General features: G+C 38.7%; 1 protein-coding gene across 5 annotated transcripts in view; it reads right to left on the bottom strand.

Moving 5' to 3' along the window:
- Positions 1-13,866, bottom strand: part of LOC118360934 (fibulin-7-like) — a 34,685-nt gene extending 20,819 nt beyond the window's left edge. For 3 of the 5 annotated variants that reach the window (XM_052470800.1, XM_052470801.1, XM_052470805.1), the window contains exons 1-2: positions 13,507-13,862; positions 6,070-6,232 (exon numbers count right to left, since the gene is read on the bottom strand). In XM_052470800.1, the coding sequence (XP_052326760.1) occupies positions 6,070-6,232; positions 13,507-13,584 (241 nt within the window). In that variant the 5' untranslated portion in view covers positions 13,585-13,862. Of the gene's footprint in view, positions 1-6,069; positions 6,233-13,506 lie in introns of all 5 variants that reach the window. The other 2 variants (XM_052470813.1, XM_052470824.1) reach the window with 1 other exon arrangement.
- Between the last annotated feature and the right edge of the window lie 3,938 nt (positions 13,867-17,804).

Here is a 17,804-nt window from a genome sequence, read left to right as displayed (position 1 = left end):
TGGAAAAATACCAAAGGGGGTGAAAACTTTCTCAAGCCACTGTACATGTACATATCACCTCGATGACATCAACTAACCGGTGTCCCCACACACTGACTCTGTACCGGTACCCCCTGTATACAGCCTTGCTTGTTATTTTACTGCTGCTGTTTGATTAGTTGTTACTTTTTTCCCTTTTTTTCCCCCTTTTTTTCCCCTTTTTTTTTCTCTTTTTTTCTTAACTTCTTAAAGCATTGTTGGTTAAGGCCTTGTACGTAAGCATTTCACTGTAAGGTTTCACTTCACATTTCACTGTTGTTATCGGCACATGTGAAAATACAATTTGATAAGTTATTAAAATAAAGATGTTTGACTAGTACAGTACAGCCTATGAGCTTAAAATAAAATAACTTCAAGAGAGGAAGAGAGTGAGAGAAAGTGAAATAAACAATTAAAAAATTAACAGTAAACGTTAAAATAATAGTTTTTCATCTATTTCACTTGCTTTGACAATGTAAACATATGTTCCCATGCCAATAAACATTTACATTTTATTGAGCGAGAGAAACATACAGACAGGCAGTCTCCTCAGTCTAGCGCTGATGAATAACAAATTTCACCAGTTTTCACAATAGAACAGAATAGAACAGCATAGTATATACATAAATATAACAGAATAGAACAGCATAGTATACACTTAAATAGAACAGAATAGCATAGTATATACTTAAATAGAACAGAATAGCATAGTATATACTTAAATAGAACAGAATAGAACAGCATAGTATATACTTAAATAGAACAGAATAGCATAGTATATACTTAAATAGAACAGAATAGAACAGGATAGTATATACTTAAATAGAACAGAATAGAACAGCATAGTATATACTAAAATAGAACAGAACAGAATAGAACAGGATAGTATATACTTAAATAGAACAGAATAGAACAGCATAGTATATACTTAAATATAACAGAATAGAACAGCATAGTATATACTTAAATAGAACAGAATAGAACAGGATAGTATATACTGAAATAGAACAGAATAGAATAGAACAGGATAGTATATACTGAAATAGAACAGAACAGAATAGAACAGGATAGTATATACTGAAATAGAACAGAATAGAACAGCATAGTATATACTTAAATAGAACAGAATAGAACAGCATAATATAAACTTAAATAGAACAGAATAGAACAGCATAGTATATACTGAAATAGAACAGAATAGAACAGGATAGTATATACTTAAATAGAACAGAATAGAACAGGATAGTATATACTTAAATAGAACAGAATAGAACAGCATAGTATATACTTAAATAGAACAGAATAGAACAGCATAGTATATACTTAAATAGAACAGAATAGAACAGGATAGTATATACTTAAATAGAACAGAATAGAACAGCATAGTATATACTTAAATAGAACAGAATAGAACAGGATAGTATATACTTAAATAGAACAGAATAGAACAGCATAGTATATACTTAAATAGAACAGAATAGAACAGGATAGTATATACTTAAATAGAACAGAATAGAACAGCATAGTATATACTTAAATAGAACAGAATAGAACAGCATAGTATATACTTAAATAGAACAGAATAGAACAGGATAGTATATACTTAAATAGAACAGAATAGAACAGGATAGTATATACTTAAATAGAACAGCATAGTATATACTTAAATAGAACAGGATAGTATATACTTAAATAGAACAGAATAGAACAGCATAGTATATACTTAAATAGAACAGAATAGAACAGCATAGTATATACTTAAATAGAACAGAATAGAACAGGATAGTATATACTTAAATAGAACAGAATAGAACAGCATAGTATATACTTAAATAGAACAGAATAGAACAGCATAGTATATACTAAAATAGAACAGAACAGAATAGAACAGGATAGTATATACTTAAATAGAACAGAATAGAACAGCATAGTATATACTTAAATAGAACAGAATAGAACAGCATAGTATATACTTAAATAGAACAGAATAGAACAGCATAGTATATACTTAAATAGAACAGAATAGAACAGCATAGTATATACTTAAATAGAACAGGATAGAACAGCATAGTATATACTTAAATAGAACAGGATAGTATATCATTAAATAGAACAGGATAGAACAGCATAGTATATACTTAAATAGAACAGGATAGTATATACTTAAATAGAACAGAATAGAACAGGATAGTATATACTTAAATAGAACAGAATAGAACAGCATAGTATATACTTAAATAGAACAGAACAGAATAGAACAGGATAGTATATACTTAAATATAACAGAATAGAACAGCATAGTATATACTTAAATAGAACAGAATAGAACAGCATAGTATATACTTAAATAGAACAGAATAGAACAGCATAGTATATACTTAAATAGAACAGGATAGTATATCATTAAATAGAACAGGATAGAACAGGATAGTATATACTTAAATAGAACAGGATAGTATATACTTAAATAGAACAGAATAGAACAGGATAGTATATACTTAAATAGAACAGAACAGGATAGTATATACTTAAATAGAACAGAACAGAATAGAACAGGATAGTATATACTTAAATAGAACAGAATAGAACAGCATAGTATATACTTAAATAGAACAGAACAGAATAGAACAGGATAGTATATACTTAAATAATAGAACAGGATAGTATATACTTAAATAGAACAGAATAGAACAGCATAGTATATACTTAAATAGAACATGATAGTAAATATAACAGGATTAAATAGAACAAATAGAACAGCATAGTATATATATACTTAAATAGAACAGAATAGAACAGCATAGTATATACTTAAATAGAACAGAACAGAATAGAACAGGATAGTATATACTTAAATAGAACAGAATAGAACAGCATAGTATATACTAAAATAGAACAGAACAGAATAGAACAGGATAGAACAGCATAGTATATGCTTAAATAGAACAGGATAGTATATACTTAAATAGAACAGAATAGAACAGCATAGTATATACTTAAATAGAACAGGATAGAACAGCATAGTATATACTTAAATAGAACAGCATAGTATATACTTAAATAGAACAGAATAGAACAGCATAGTATATACTTAAATAGAACAGGATAGAACAGCATAGTATATACTTAAATAGAACAGGATAGAACAGCATAGTATATACTTAAATAGAACAGGATAGTATATACTTAAATAGAACAGAATAGAACAGCATAGTATATACTTAAATAGAACAGGATAGAACAGCATAGTATATACTTAAATAGAACAGGATAGTAACAAATAGCATAGTATATGCTTAAATAGAACAGGATAGAACAGCATAGTATATAGCTTAAATAGAACAGGATAGTATATACTTAAATAGAACAGAATAGAACAGCATAGTATATACTTAAATACAACAGAATAGAACAGCATAGTATATACTTAAATACAAATGAATAGAACAGGATAGTATATACTTAAATAGAACAGGATAATATATACTTAAATAGAACAGAATAGAACAGGATAGTATATACTTAAATAGAACAGAATAGAACAGCATAGTATATACTTAAATACAACAAATAGAACAGCATAGTATATACTTAAATAGAATAGAATAGAACAGCATAGTATATACTTAAATAGAACAGAATAGAACAGGATAGTATATACTTAAATAGAACAGAATAGAACAGCATAGTATATACTTAAATAGAACAGAATAGAACAGCATAGTATATACTTAAATAGAACAGCATAGTATATACTTAAATAGAACAGGATAGTATATACTTAAATAGAACAGGATAGTATATACTTAAATAGAACAGAATAGAACAGCATAGTATATACTTAAATACAACAGAATAGAACAGCATAGTATATACTTAATTAGAAAAGGATAGTATATACTTAAATAGAACAGCATAGTATATACTTAAATAGAACAGAATAGAACAGCATAGTATATACTTAAATAGAACAGGATAGTATATACTTAAATAAAACAGAATAGAACAGCATAGTACTGTATATACTTAAATAGAACAGGATAGAACTGGCTCTGAAAGAAGCACCTGATGATAGCCTAACTAGTTGTCTGGAGAAAAAAAGTTGAACCAAAGGGACGGGATGGTAAACTGGACAAACACACAACCACCATAAGATCAACGCATCCCACATTGACCCAATGCACTTCCTGAGGTTCATGTGCTAAAGGGCCAAAAGCAGGTCAAAGAGAGTTCACATGTCCTTTAGTGGTATGTAGAATCTTGGGTTTCAGTGGTAAACTTGAACTTTAAAATGTGTCTCCTTATTTATTTTATTTTATTTCACCTTTATTTAACCAGGTAGGCTAGTTGAGAACAAGTTCTTATTTGCAACTGCAACCTGGCCAAGATAAAGCATAGCAGTGGGAATAGACAACACAGAGTTACACATGGAGTAAACAATTAACAAGTCAATAACAAAAAAGAGAGTCTATATACATTGTGTGCAAAAGGCATGAGGAGGTAGGCGAATAATTACAATTTTGCAGATTAACACTGGAGTGATAAATGATCAGATGGTCATGTACAGGTAGAGATACTGGTGTGCAAAAGAGCAGAAAAGTAAATAAATATAAACAGTATGGGGATGAGGTAGGTAAAATTGGGTGGGCTATTTACCGATAGACTAAGTACAGCTGCAGTGATGGGTTAGCTGCTCAGATAGCAGATGTTTGAAGTTGGTGAGGGAGATAAAAGTCTCCAACTTCAGCGATTTTTGAAATTTGTTCCAGTCACAGGCAGCAGAGAACTGGAACGAAAGGCGGCCAAATGAGGTGTTGGCTTTAGGGATGATCAGTGAGATACACCTGCTGGAGCGTGTGCTACGGGTGGGTGTTGCCATCGTGACCAGTGAACTGAGATAAGGCGGAGCTTTACCTAGCATGGACTTGTAGATGACCTGGAGCCAGTGGGTCTGGTGACAAATATGTAGCGAGGACCAGCCGACTAGAGCATACAGGTCGCAGTGATGGGTGGTATAAGGTGCTTTAGTAACAAAACGGATGGCACTGTGATAAACTGCATCCAGTTTGCTGAGTAGAGTTTTGGACGCCGAAGTCGAGGATCGGTAGGCTAGTCAGTTTTACTAGGGTAAGTTTGGCGGCGTGAGTGAAGGAGGCTTTGTTGCGGAATAGAAAGCTGACTCTTGATTTGATTTTAGATTGGAGATGTTTGATATGAGTCTGGAAGGAGAGTTTACATTCTAGCCAGACACCTAGGTACTTATAGATGTCCACATATTCTAGGTCGGAACCATCCAGGGTAGTGATGCTAGTCGGGCGTGCGGGTGCAGGCAGCGAACGGTTGAAAAGCATGCATTTGGTTTTACTAGCGTTTAAGAGCAGATGGAGGCCACGGAAGGAGTGTTGTATGGCATTGAAGCTCGTTTGGAGGTTAGATAGCACAGTGTCCAAGGACAGGCCGGAAGTATACAGAATGGTGTCGTCTGCGTAGAGGTGGATCAGGGAATCGCCCGCAGCAAGAACAACATCATTGATATATACAGAGAAAAGAGTCTTGTTGATTTATTTATCACAACACCAGGAAGGGGGAGATTTGGATTGTATAAATGCACATTATCATGTAGTACACAATACCATAATTTCCCAAAAACCCAATGATTGTAGACCATACACTACTGTCTAGGCTCTAACACTCCTCCCCTTCCCCTCTGGTTAGAATGTTACGTCTCCACAGTAGAGAGGAGAACATTCAGACACTCTTGAAGACAATGGAAGTGGACCAGGCCAGGAGCAGACTAGGTGGCCTTTCTCTCTAACCAGGTGCTTCAAAAGAGACAAAAAGTGAAGAAAATTGAAGGTCAATCGAAGTAGATTTCGGGTTTCAATATTAGTTTAGCTCCAGTTTTCTCCTCTATTGATTAATCTTGTTTAGAGAGAGCAAGACAGTGACAAGAACACCTAGACTGGTCCCAGATCTCTACATGGCTATAGAAGAGCTTCATGTCAGGTGCGGCAGAGTGGTGGAGAATGGTCATTCTCTCTGTCTACTCACCAGCCGACTGATCGGCCTGCGGTAGCTTGGACACAGAGTTCTGTAGGGTTGCCAGTTTGGACTTCATGATGCGTAGTCCCTCTGTGAACCTCATCTCCTGTCCCTTCAGAAACTTCTCCATCTGACGGAGAACACCAACCAACTGGTGTTTGTCCATGCAGTTCTGGAGACAGAGACGTACAGTACATATGTTAATATAGCGGAACAGAAAAGTTTACAACTGTCCATGCAGTTCTGTAAAATAAAGAAATATATTACTGGTCAAACATGAAAACAACATACCATTTACAGTTGAAGTCAGAAGTTTACATACACCTTAGCCAAATACATTTAACCTCAGTTTTTCACAATTCCTGAAATTTAATCCTAGTAACAATTCCTTGTCTTAGGTCAGTTAGGATCACCACTTTATTTAAAGAATGTGAAATGTCAGAATAATAGTAGAGAGAATGAATTATTTCAGCTTTTATTTCTTTCATCACATTCCCAGTGGGTCAGCAGTTTACATACACTCAATTAGTATTTGGTAGCATTGCCTTTAAATGGTTTAACTTGGGTCAAACGTTTCGGGTAGCCTTCCACAAGTTTCCCACAATAAGTTGGGTGAATTTTGGCCCATTCCTCCTGACAGAGCTGGTGCAACTGAGTCAGGTTTGCAGGCCTCCTTGCCCGCACACACTTTTCAGTTCTGCCCACAATTTTTACATAGAAATGAGGTCAGGGCTTTGTGATGGCCATTTCAATACCTTGACTTTGTTGTCCTTAAGCTGTTTTTCCACAACTTTGGAAGTATGCTTGGGGTCATTGTCCATTTGGAAGACCCATTTGTGACCAAGCTTTAACTTCCTGACTGATGTCTTGAGATGTTGCTTCAATTTATCCACATAATTTCCCTACCTCATGATGCCATCTATTTTGTGAAGTGCACCAGTCCCTCCTGCAGCAAAGCACCCCCACAACATGATGCTGCCACCCCCGTGCTTCAACGTTGGGATGGTGTTCTTCGGCTTGCAAGCCTCCCCCTTTTCCTCCAAGCATAACGATGGTCATTATGGCAAAACAGTTCTAATTTTGTTTCATCAGACCAGAGGACATTTCTCCAAAAAGTACGATATTTGCCCCCATGTGCTGTTGCAAACCATAGTCTGGCTTTTTTATGGTGGTTTTGGAGAAGTGGCTTCTTCATTGCTGAGCGGCCTTTCAGGTTATGTCGATATTGGACATGTTTTACTGTGAATATAGATACATTTTTACCCGTTTCCTCCAGCATATTCACAAGATCCTTTGCTGTTGATCTGGGATTGATTTGCTCTTTTCGCACCAAAGTATGTTCATTTCTAGGAGACAGAACACATCTCCTTCCTGAGTGGTATGACGACTGCGTGGTCCATTGGCGTTTATACCTGCGTACTATTGTTTGTACAGGTGAACGTGGTACCTTCAGGCATTTTGAAATTGCTCCCAAGGATGAACTTGACTTGTGGAGGCCTACAATTTTTTTCTGAGGTCTTGGCTGATTTCTTTTGATTTTCCCATGATGTCAAGCAAAGAGTCTCTGAGTTTGAAAGGCCTTGAAATACATCCACAGGTACATCTCCAATTGACTCAAATTATGTCAATTAGCCTATCAGAAGCTTCTAAAGCCATTTCTGGAAAATTCCAAACTGTTTAAAGGCACAGTCAACTTAGTGTATGTAAAATTCTGACCCACTAGAATTGTGATACAGTGAATTATAACTGAAATAATCTGTCTGTAAACAATTGTTGGAAAAATTACTTGTGTCATATACAAAGTAGATGTCCTAAACGACATGCAAAAACTATAGTTTGTTAACAAGAAATTTGTGGAGTGGTTGAAAAATGAGTTTCAATGACTCCAACCTAAGTGTATGTAAACTTCCAACTTCAAGAGTATATGTAAATCAAGAAGCACTTTCCAGTAGTACATACCGGTAACCAGGAATTTTTTAAATATTTTTTTTATTTCACCCTTATTTAACCAGGTAGGCAAGTTGAGAACAAGTTCTCATTTACAATTGCGACCTGGCCAAGATGAAGCAAAGCAGTTCGACAGATACAACGACACAGAGTTACACATGGAGTAAAACAAACATACAGTCAATAATACAGTATAAACAAGTCTATATACAATGTGAGCAAATTAGGTGAGAAGGGAGGTAAAGGCAAAAAAGGCCATGGTGGCAAAGTAAATACAATATAGCAAGTAAAACACTGGAATGGTAGTTTTGCAATGGAAGAATGTGCAAAGTAGAAATAAAAAATAATGGGGTGCAAAGGAGCAAAATAAATAAATTAATTAAATACAGTTGGGAAAGAGTTAGTTGTTTGGGCTAAATTATAGGTGGGCTATGTACAGGTGCAGTAATCTGTAAGATGCTCTGACAGTTGGTGCTTAAAGCTAGTGAGGGAGATAAGTGTTTCCAGTTTCAGAGATTTTTGTAGTTCGTTCCAGTCATTGGCAGCAGAGAACTGGAAAGAGAGGCGGCCAAAGAAAGAATTGGTTTTGGGGGTGACTAGAGAGTTTTGGGGGTGACCTGCTGGAGCGTGTGCTACAGGTGGGAGATGCTATGGTGACCAGCGAGCTGAGATAAGGGGGGACTTTACCTAGCAGGGTCTTGTAGATGACATGGAGCCAGTGGGTTTGGCGACGAGTATGAAGCGAGGGCCAGCCAACGAGAGCGTACAAGTCGCAATGGTGGGTAGTATATGGGGCTTTGGTGACAAAACGGATTGCACTGTGATAGACTGCATTCAATTTGTTGAGTAGGGGATTGGAGGCTATTTTGTAAATGACATCGCCAAAGTCGAGGATTGGTAGGATGGTCAGTTTTACAAGGGTATGTTTGGCAGCATGAGTGAAGGATGCTTTGTTGCGAAATAGGAAGCCAATTCTAGATTTAACTTTGGATTGGAGATGTTTGATATGGGTCTAACCAGACACCTAAGTATTTGTAGTTGTCCACGTATTCTAAGTCAGAGCCGTCCAGAGTAGTGATGTTGGACAGGCGGGTAGGTGCAGGTAGCGATCGGTTGAAGAGCATGCATTTAGTTTTACTTGTATTTAAGAGCAGTTGGAGGCCACAGAAGGAGAGTTGTATGGCATTGAAGCTTGCCTGGAGGGTTGTTAACACAGTGTCCAAAGAAGGGCCAGAAGTATACAGAATGGTGTCGTCTGCGTAGAGGTGGATCAGGGACTCACCATGAGAAACTAGGGAATGTTGGCTTTCAGTTTACCAAGCCACAACGTATTTCTAAGTCACACATTACTGGTCAAATAACAGTCAGCCATGTTTAATATCCATTTAATGGGAAGCATATAAATAAACCATGATTTGCAATATGACAGTATTACTACATAATTAAAATGAGAAAACGTCAATAAATAACAACTTCCAATAAAATCCACAGTACATGTAATCATCATAAAATGTGAGTAGAGGCAGGTATGATTTAACAAGCAAAGGACAGCTGTGGTACTTAATGACATCACCCGATCAACGCCAAGTCTCCATCCCAAGTGGCACCCTATTCCCTATGTAATGGATTTTGACCAGAGCACTAATTTTGACCACAGCACTATGGGCCTTGGTCTAAAGTAGCGCACTATATAGGGAATAGGTTGCCATTTGGGACACACACCAAATTGAACTTTAGAATGTCTGGTGGTGGGTGGGTTCTGTGGTGGCTGTAGTTACAAATGTTGACATTCCGCCAGTGTTCCCTAGCATTTTCATCAACCGTTACCAAAACAAATCACAATCCAATTACACAGCTGCACAGGTGTCTGCGTTTCCAACAAGGCCAGTAACATGTTCGGAATATCATTGTATTGTTATTATTATATGATGTGGCCACCTGGTTATGAATTCAGAGTTAAAAACAAATCCACAGCTGCAAGGTTCTGAACTCCCAACAAGACTAATGTAAAAACATGAACGTAATAATTACTGTTTTATTGTTATACTGTGTTATACTATCAGGTTATGGAAGATGCAGAAGTCATGATATTTTTTATTAAGATTCAGAAGTCATGTTGTGTTTTATTAAGATTCAGAAGTCATTATATTTTTTATTAAGATTCAGAAGTTATGTTATGTTTTATTAAGATTCAGAAGTTATGTTATGTTTTATTAAGATTCAGAAGTCATGTTAAGTTTTATTAAGATTCAGAAGTCATTATATTGTTTATTAAGATTCAGAAGTCATGATATTTTTTATTAAGATTCAGAAGTCATTATATTTTGTATTAAGATTCAGAAGTCATATAGATGTTTTATTAAGATTCAGAATTCTTATAGATGTTTTATTAAGATTCAGAAGTCACACCCTGGATTCATCCCATATAGTCAGTAACCCATGTTAACCCTTCTAGCCTCCGCTGTCTCCGCTAGCCCTCCAGCCCTGGTACTCACCTTAAGGAACATGTTAGTAGATGCCATGCCTCTCTCTCTCTCTCCTCTCTCATCCCTTCTCCACTTTTTTCTTCTTCTCCAGTGGCAGACCATACAGCAGCTGGACCAAAGCTGTTTGGCAGATGTCTATCAGTCAGACCTCTGTCCAGAACCTTGGCCCTCTGTATATTTTGTATGGCAAGAGAGACACAGGTAGCTTCCCAAATTACACCCTATCCCTATATAGTGAGCTACTTTTGACCAGAATCCATACAAAGTTATGCACTATATAGGTAATTGGGTGCCATTTGGGACACAGCCACAGACTCCTTGGATAACAATGACTGAATGGACCAGCTTTGTATTCCGTTTCAGCACATAGCCTGGATGCAATGAGCCTATGAACAGTGAGCTATTTGAGAGCAGGCTACTTACTGACAGATAAGCCCATTCCAAAGGCTCAGAGAACATTGAAATGGCAGTGTGCTAATCCTTTTCAATAATAATAACAAGTCTGTAGAAAAGCATAATGTCAGGTGAAGGCATACCTTACATACTTGAAATTACACTTACCTAACCTTAACTGATCACATGCGTTTCTGCCCTTGAGGCAGAGCTGCCCTTAGAACAAGATGGAATAAAGAAAACTCCAATCTGCATCCAATTTCTCAGAGGTGGACTGCCCAAGAGTCCTATACTTCAATTCCCTCCTCTTATTTTCTTTGACATCTCTTCCCCCATTGGCTAAAGGGGAATGCCAACAGCTGACACAGTAGTGGACTCATATTCATCCTAGCAACACACACACACAACCCCCACGTAGCTAAACACACACGTACACAACACACACACACGTACACAACACACACACACACACACACACACGCACACGCACACACACACGCACACACACACACGCACGCACGCACGCACGCACGCACGCACGCACGCACACACACGCACACGCACACACACACACACACACACACACACACACACACACAGTTCTGTGGTCCTTCTGTAGCACAGTTGGTAGAGCATGGCGCTTGTAACGCCAGGGTAGTGGGTTCGATTCCCGGGACCACCCATACGTAGAATGTATGCACACATGACTGTAAGTCGCTTTGGATAAAAGCGTCTGCTAAATGGCATATATTATTATTATTATTATTACAATCCACACACAAATCCACACATAACCACACAGCACACTCACACATACCCACACATCACACATACACAACACACACACACAACAATGTGAACAGTGGACTCATATCCAAATGGATTGTTTTAGACTTCTGGCCAAAGATGCCAAAATGAATCCAAGAGCCAGTGCTCATGGCTTCCCTCTTATAAACTTTCAATGGGTAATTTACCACACTCAATGGGACATTTGTGTCATCCTGTAAGCCCAGTCCTTCCTCATTTCTTATGAGGACATTGATAATAATAGTAGGCGACATGCTCAAATCATGGCTGAACCTGGAAACAGAACATGTGTAACAGTTTAGCTTCCGTCCCTCTCCTCGCCCCTACCTGGGCTCAAACCATCGACAACAGCCACCCTCGAAGCATCGTTACCCCTCACGTCACAAAAGCCATGGCCCTTGCAGCGCAAGGGGAACAACTACTTCAAGGTCTCAGAGCGAGTGACGCCACCGATTGAAACACTATAAGCGCGCACCACCGCTAACTAGCTAGCCATTTCAAATCGGTGACACATGGATAGCAATCCCACGTTATGGGTTGTTTTGTCTGAGGCAGAACATTTAACATTTACATTTAAGTCATTTAGCAGACGCTCTTATCCAGAGCGACTTACAAATTGGTGCATTCACCTTATGACATCCAGTGGAACAGCCACTTTACAATAGTGCATCTAAATCTTTTAAGGGGGGTGAGAATGATTACTTTATCCTATCCTAGGTATTCCTTAAAGAGGTGGGGTTTCAGGTGTCTCCGGAAGGTGGTACATGAAGAACTAAGTTTACAGTTAACAAAACACTTGCAACACATATTTATACAGGCCTATGTGTGTTAATGTAGCCTACTTTTCTGACCCTAACATAAAGAGTTGTGATGAGTATGGAAGTCCAGAGAGCACATATGAATACAAATAAAAAAGACCCTTGTTGTGTTAAGAACCACAAATTATTTTTCTCTCTTGATCACGACATAATCAAAAGTTGTGTTTTCGAGATAATGTCAGGATGCTGCCTTGTAGGCTGTTTCATAGGTAAGGCTCATTGCAGGGAGCCTAATTCACTAGCTAGCTAGTTCGCTCACAAGACTAACCAAGTTAGCTGCGTTGTTGCTTGCATGTGATTGGCTGTGGTCTTGGGAGTTGCACCGCCTGGGAGACAGGACTGCCTGTCAGGCATCGTTCAGTGCTGAGCAGTATTTGTCTGAAATAAAGCCTTTTTATCTATGCATAGTCACTGTACCTTCGCACATTGACTCGGCACCAGTACCCCTTGTATATAGCCTCGTTATTGTTATTTTATTGTGTTACTTTATATTTGATTTTTTTTTACTTTAGTTTATTACGTAAATAGTTCCTTAACTCTATTTCTTGAACTGCATCGTTGGTTAAGGGCTTGTACGTAAGCATTTCACTGTAAGGTCTACACTTGTTGTATTCAGAGCATGTGACAAATAAAATGTGTTTTTATTTTTTGTGGGGAAAAATGTATTCTGATTGTCTGGACCTGGCTCCCAAGGGGTGGGCCTATGCCTCCTCAAGCACACCCATGGCTGCACCCCTGCCCAGTCATGTGAAATCCATAGATTAGGGCTTAATGTATTTATTTAAATTGACTGATTTCATTTTATAAACTGTAACTCAGTAAACTCTTTGAAATTGTTGCATTTTGCGTTTTAATTTAGTTCAGTATAATTTGTGCAACACTTTTCCACCAAAATATTCTTCAACATTATTAATCCCTAAACATGTTATAAGCATGTAGCCTAATGTTCCCATGCACTTGTCCACAGATGATAATGTGCTAAGTAGGCTACTAACCTGTCCGCCACCATGGCAAGTATGGATAGTTGTCACACATAGCAAAAGCAAACTGCTGCGCAGCACTGATAGTGCCATAACTTTAAATCCAACTGAATTGATGTTGGATGATGTCCGAGTTTTTCTCCAAATAGTGGAATTTAGTCAGGTGTTTAAATAATAGAAAACCAACGAAATCCACTCCGATTTCCACTCCTCTGCAAAGTTTGCTCAACTGAACTGGCAGTTGGTGGACTCAGGCTGGAATGGAAGACCCTGCTCATCAGAAGCGCGTTGTGGTGCAGAGCGACCGTTGGGAGGCGGTGCCGTGCGCTTTTAGATGGGCTATGATGATAGTGAACCTAAATCTACTACCTAACCCTAATTGACGACTCCTAGACTTTGAAAAGAGATTAAATGGATAATGTAAGAATAATCCCTCCCACCGCTCGACAACACATTTGCGTCACTCTCTCTCTCTCCAATGTTCTGTGTTTCTCATAGGCTGTGACGCGATCCTCGAGACTCAGACGGGAGAATAGAGCAGGCAACTATCTTTGAGTTCATGGGGTGGATCAAAACTATTGCTATGGGAGTTCTTATGACTGGGGAGCTATTATTATACAGTGACAGCGATCAATTTACAGCAAGTCATTGCAGAAGTTGATTAGTGAGTTTGTAAACTTTATTTGCCGTAAAGGGGGTGCTTTGCCATTTAGCCTTAGGATAGAATTATTTTCATTGGGCCAAATCAACTCCCCATTATTAATATATGCTGTAATGCCTTTGTCCCGTTACATTAATTCCTAGGAAAACATCAAGGGAGTGGAGCAGGTATACGCCAAACAAACATATTACTGCGCAATAACGCATTCATAGCCTAATAATACATTCAGGTAAATTATTGTTTTGTTATACCCCAGAAACCTAGCAAATTGGTTTGGTTGAACAGTATAATATTTAGTCTAGAAGCTGCGTGAAACTACTCGAATCTGTTTATGGTCAAGTTCACTTTTGAGTTTGGTTGAAGCGACACCCGCTGGTGGTACCTAGAACAACCATTCTAGTGCGCGAATATACCTACATTGACGCACCGCCTTCTCCCACCAGCCCCTCTCACCTCTCTCAATTGACCTTTAAGTTTACATTTCGATTTATCTTAGACGTTATATTTTCTTCTTCCTTGGTTATTCTCTACATACCTGTTTCAGTTGAGATATGCACCTGTTTCAGTTGAGATATGCACCTGTTTCAGTTGTGATATGCACCTGTTTCAGTTGAGATATGCACCTGTTTCAGTTGAGATATGCACCTGTTTCAGTTGAGATTATGCACTTACAACTCCAATTGTTGTTTACTAATGGGAGACTCAAAATGTGTGTGAATCGTGCAGTCCCAAGCCAGAATACCATATTAAATATCATCTCTCTTTCCCAGTGTAACGGATGTGAAACGGCTAGCTTAGTTAGCGGTGTGCGCTAAATAGCGTTTCAATCGGTTACGTCACTTGCTCTGAGACCAGTACTAGTTCCCCTTGCTCTGCAAGGGCCGTGGCTTTTGTGGAGCGATGGGTAACGATGCTTCGAGGGTGACTGTTGTCCAGAAGGTCCCTGGTTCTATGGGCGAGGGGACAAAATTATACTGTTACATTGGTGCCGTGACCCGGATTACTGGTTGCTGCGGAAAAGGAGGAAGGTCAAAAGGGGTGAGTGTAACGGATGTGAAACGGCTAGCTTAGTTAGCGGTGTGCGCTAAATAGCGTTTCAATCGACGTCACTTGCTCTGAGACCTTGAAGTACAGTTCCCCTTGCTCTGCAAGAACAAGAACTGTTGTCGTTGTGCGCAGAAGGTCCAAACGGTTTAAAATATACTGTTACACCAGCACCACTCCCCTTCCAGTAGCTCCAGTTCTGACAGCTATGACTCCTCCCTGGAGAGACCGAAGAGACCAGAGAGAGACAGGCCCAAGAACAAGAAAAACCAAAATAGGCCACACCGTGGTGACTACAATGGCCAGTCAGCTCAGGTAAATATTTCTCAGGTATATATTATTTTCTAACATTTATACACATTACAATTCATAAGCATTTAGAACATTTATAATACAAAAAAATGTATGTGCATTCAAATCAAATCAAAATGAATTCAAATGTATTTATATAGCCCTTCGTACATCAGCTGATATCTCAAAGTGCTGTACAGAAACCCAGCCTAAAACCCCAAACAGCAAGCAATGCAGGTGTAGAAGCACGGTGGCTAGGAAAAACTCCCTAGAAAGGCCAAAACCTAGGAAGAAACCTAGAGAGGAACCAGGCTATGAGGGGTGGCCAGTCCTCTTCTGGCTGTGCCGGGTGGAGATTATAACAGAACATGGCCAAGAGGTTCAAATGTTCATAAATGTCCAGCATGGTCAAATAATAATAATCACAGTAGTTGTCGAGGATGCAGCAAGTCAGCACCTCAGGAGTAAATGTCAGTTGGCTTTTTATAGCCGATCATTAAGAGTATCTCTACCACTCCTGCTGTCTCTAGAGAGTTGAAAACAGCAGGTCTGGGACAGGTAGCGCGTCCGGTGAACATGTCAGGGTTCCACAGCCGCAGGCAGAACAGTTGAAACTGGTGCAGTAGCACGGCCAGGTGGACAGCAAGGAGTCATCATGCCAGGTAGTCCTGAGGCATGGTCCTAGGGCTCAGGTCCTCCGAGAGAGAGAAAGAAAGAGAGAAAGAGAGAATTAGAGAGAGCAAACTTAAATTCACACAGGACACCAGATAAGACAGGAGAATTACTCCAGATATAACAAACTAACCCCGACACATAAACTACTGCAGCATAAATACTGGAGGCTGAGACAGGAGGGGTCAGGGAACACTGTGGCCCCATCTGATGATACCCCCGGACAGGGCCAAACAGGAAGGATATAACCCCATCCACTTTGCCAAAGCACAGCCCCCACACCACTAGAGGGATATAATAATAATAATAATAATAATATATGCCATTTAGCTGACGCTTTTATCCAAAGCGACTTACAGTCATGTGTGCATACATTCTACGTATGGGTGGTCCCGGGAATCGAACCCACTACCCTGGCGTTACAAGCGCCATGCTCTACCAACTGAGCCACAGAAGGACCATGCGATATCTTCAACCACCAACTTACCATCCTGAGAGAAGGCAGAGTACAGCCCACACAGACAGGAAGATCACATCAGTGACTCAAACCCCTCAAGTGACGCACCCCTCCTAGGGACGGCATGAAAGAGCACCAGTAAGCCAGTGACTCAGAACCTGTAATAGGGTTAGAGGCAGAGAATCCCAGGGGAGAGAGGGGAACCGGCCAGGTAGAGACCGGCCAGGCAGAGATTAAAAGTTCATAATCATTTACATCTATTATATTACAAGTATTTATAGGCATGTGCAGTACCTTCAGAAAGTATTCATACCCCTTGGCTTATTCCACATTTTTTGGTGTTACTTAATTCAACATAAATTCAAAAGCAGCAGCTACTCTTCCTGGGGTCCATCAAAATGAATGCAGTTTATACAATTTTTAAAACATAACAATACATTGACAGATTTCACAACATGCTGTGTGCCCTCATGCCCCAACTCCACCACTACCACATATCTACAGTACTACATCTTTGTGTATGTAGAGTGTGTATGTTATTGTGTTTGTGTGTGTGTCTGTGCCAATGTTTGTGCTGCTTCACAGTCCCCGCTGTTCCATAAGGTGTTTTTTAAATTTGTTTTTAAATCTAATTTCACTGCTTGCATCAGTTACTTGATGTGGAATAGAGTTCCATGTAGTCATGGCTCTATGTAGTACTGTGTGGCTCCCATAGTCTGTTCTGGACTTGGGGACTGTGAAGAGACCTCTTTGTGGCATGTCTTGTGGGGTATGCATCGGTGTCCGAGCTGTGTTTCTAAACTATTGTCTACAAAGTATAGTTTATTTTGATTAAGTTTAGTCACATGATTTCTTAATTTGCAGTACGTTTGCCAATCAGTTGGACTTAATTGCCTACCTTTTGCCCCATCCCTCTCAACCATACCATTTTTCAATTCCTCATCAACAGTTTTTACAGTCACTTAATGGGTGTATGCTTATTAGTAACTGAAATATGTAGTTTCATAAATGCAAATATTCTTTACATCACCAACATATGAATCACTACAAAACTTTTTGTATGACCTCTTATACACTATATTAAGCCCAGCCTTTGGAACTTTGTTCTTTTATTTAGATATGGCTATTATATTGTGATCACTACATCCTATGGATTTGGATATTGCTTTAAAGCAAATATCTGCAGCG

The sequence above is a fragment of the Oncorhynchus keta genome, chromosome 2 (genome assembly GCF_023373465.1).
Source record: "Oncorhynchus keta strain PuntledgeMale-10-30-2019 chromosome 2, Oket_V2, whole genome shotgun sequence".
NCBI classification, from domain to species: Eukaryota; Metazoa; Chordata; class Actinopteri; order Salmoniformes; family Salmonidae; genus Oncorhynchus; species Oncorhynchus keta.
This window is presented reverse-complemented; position numbering and strand designations above follow the sequence as displayed.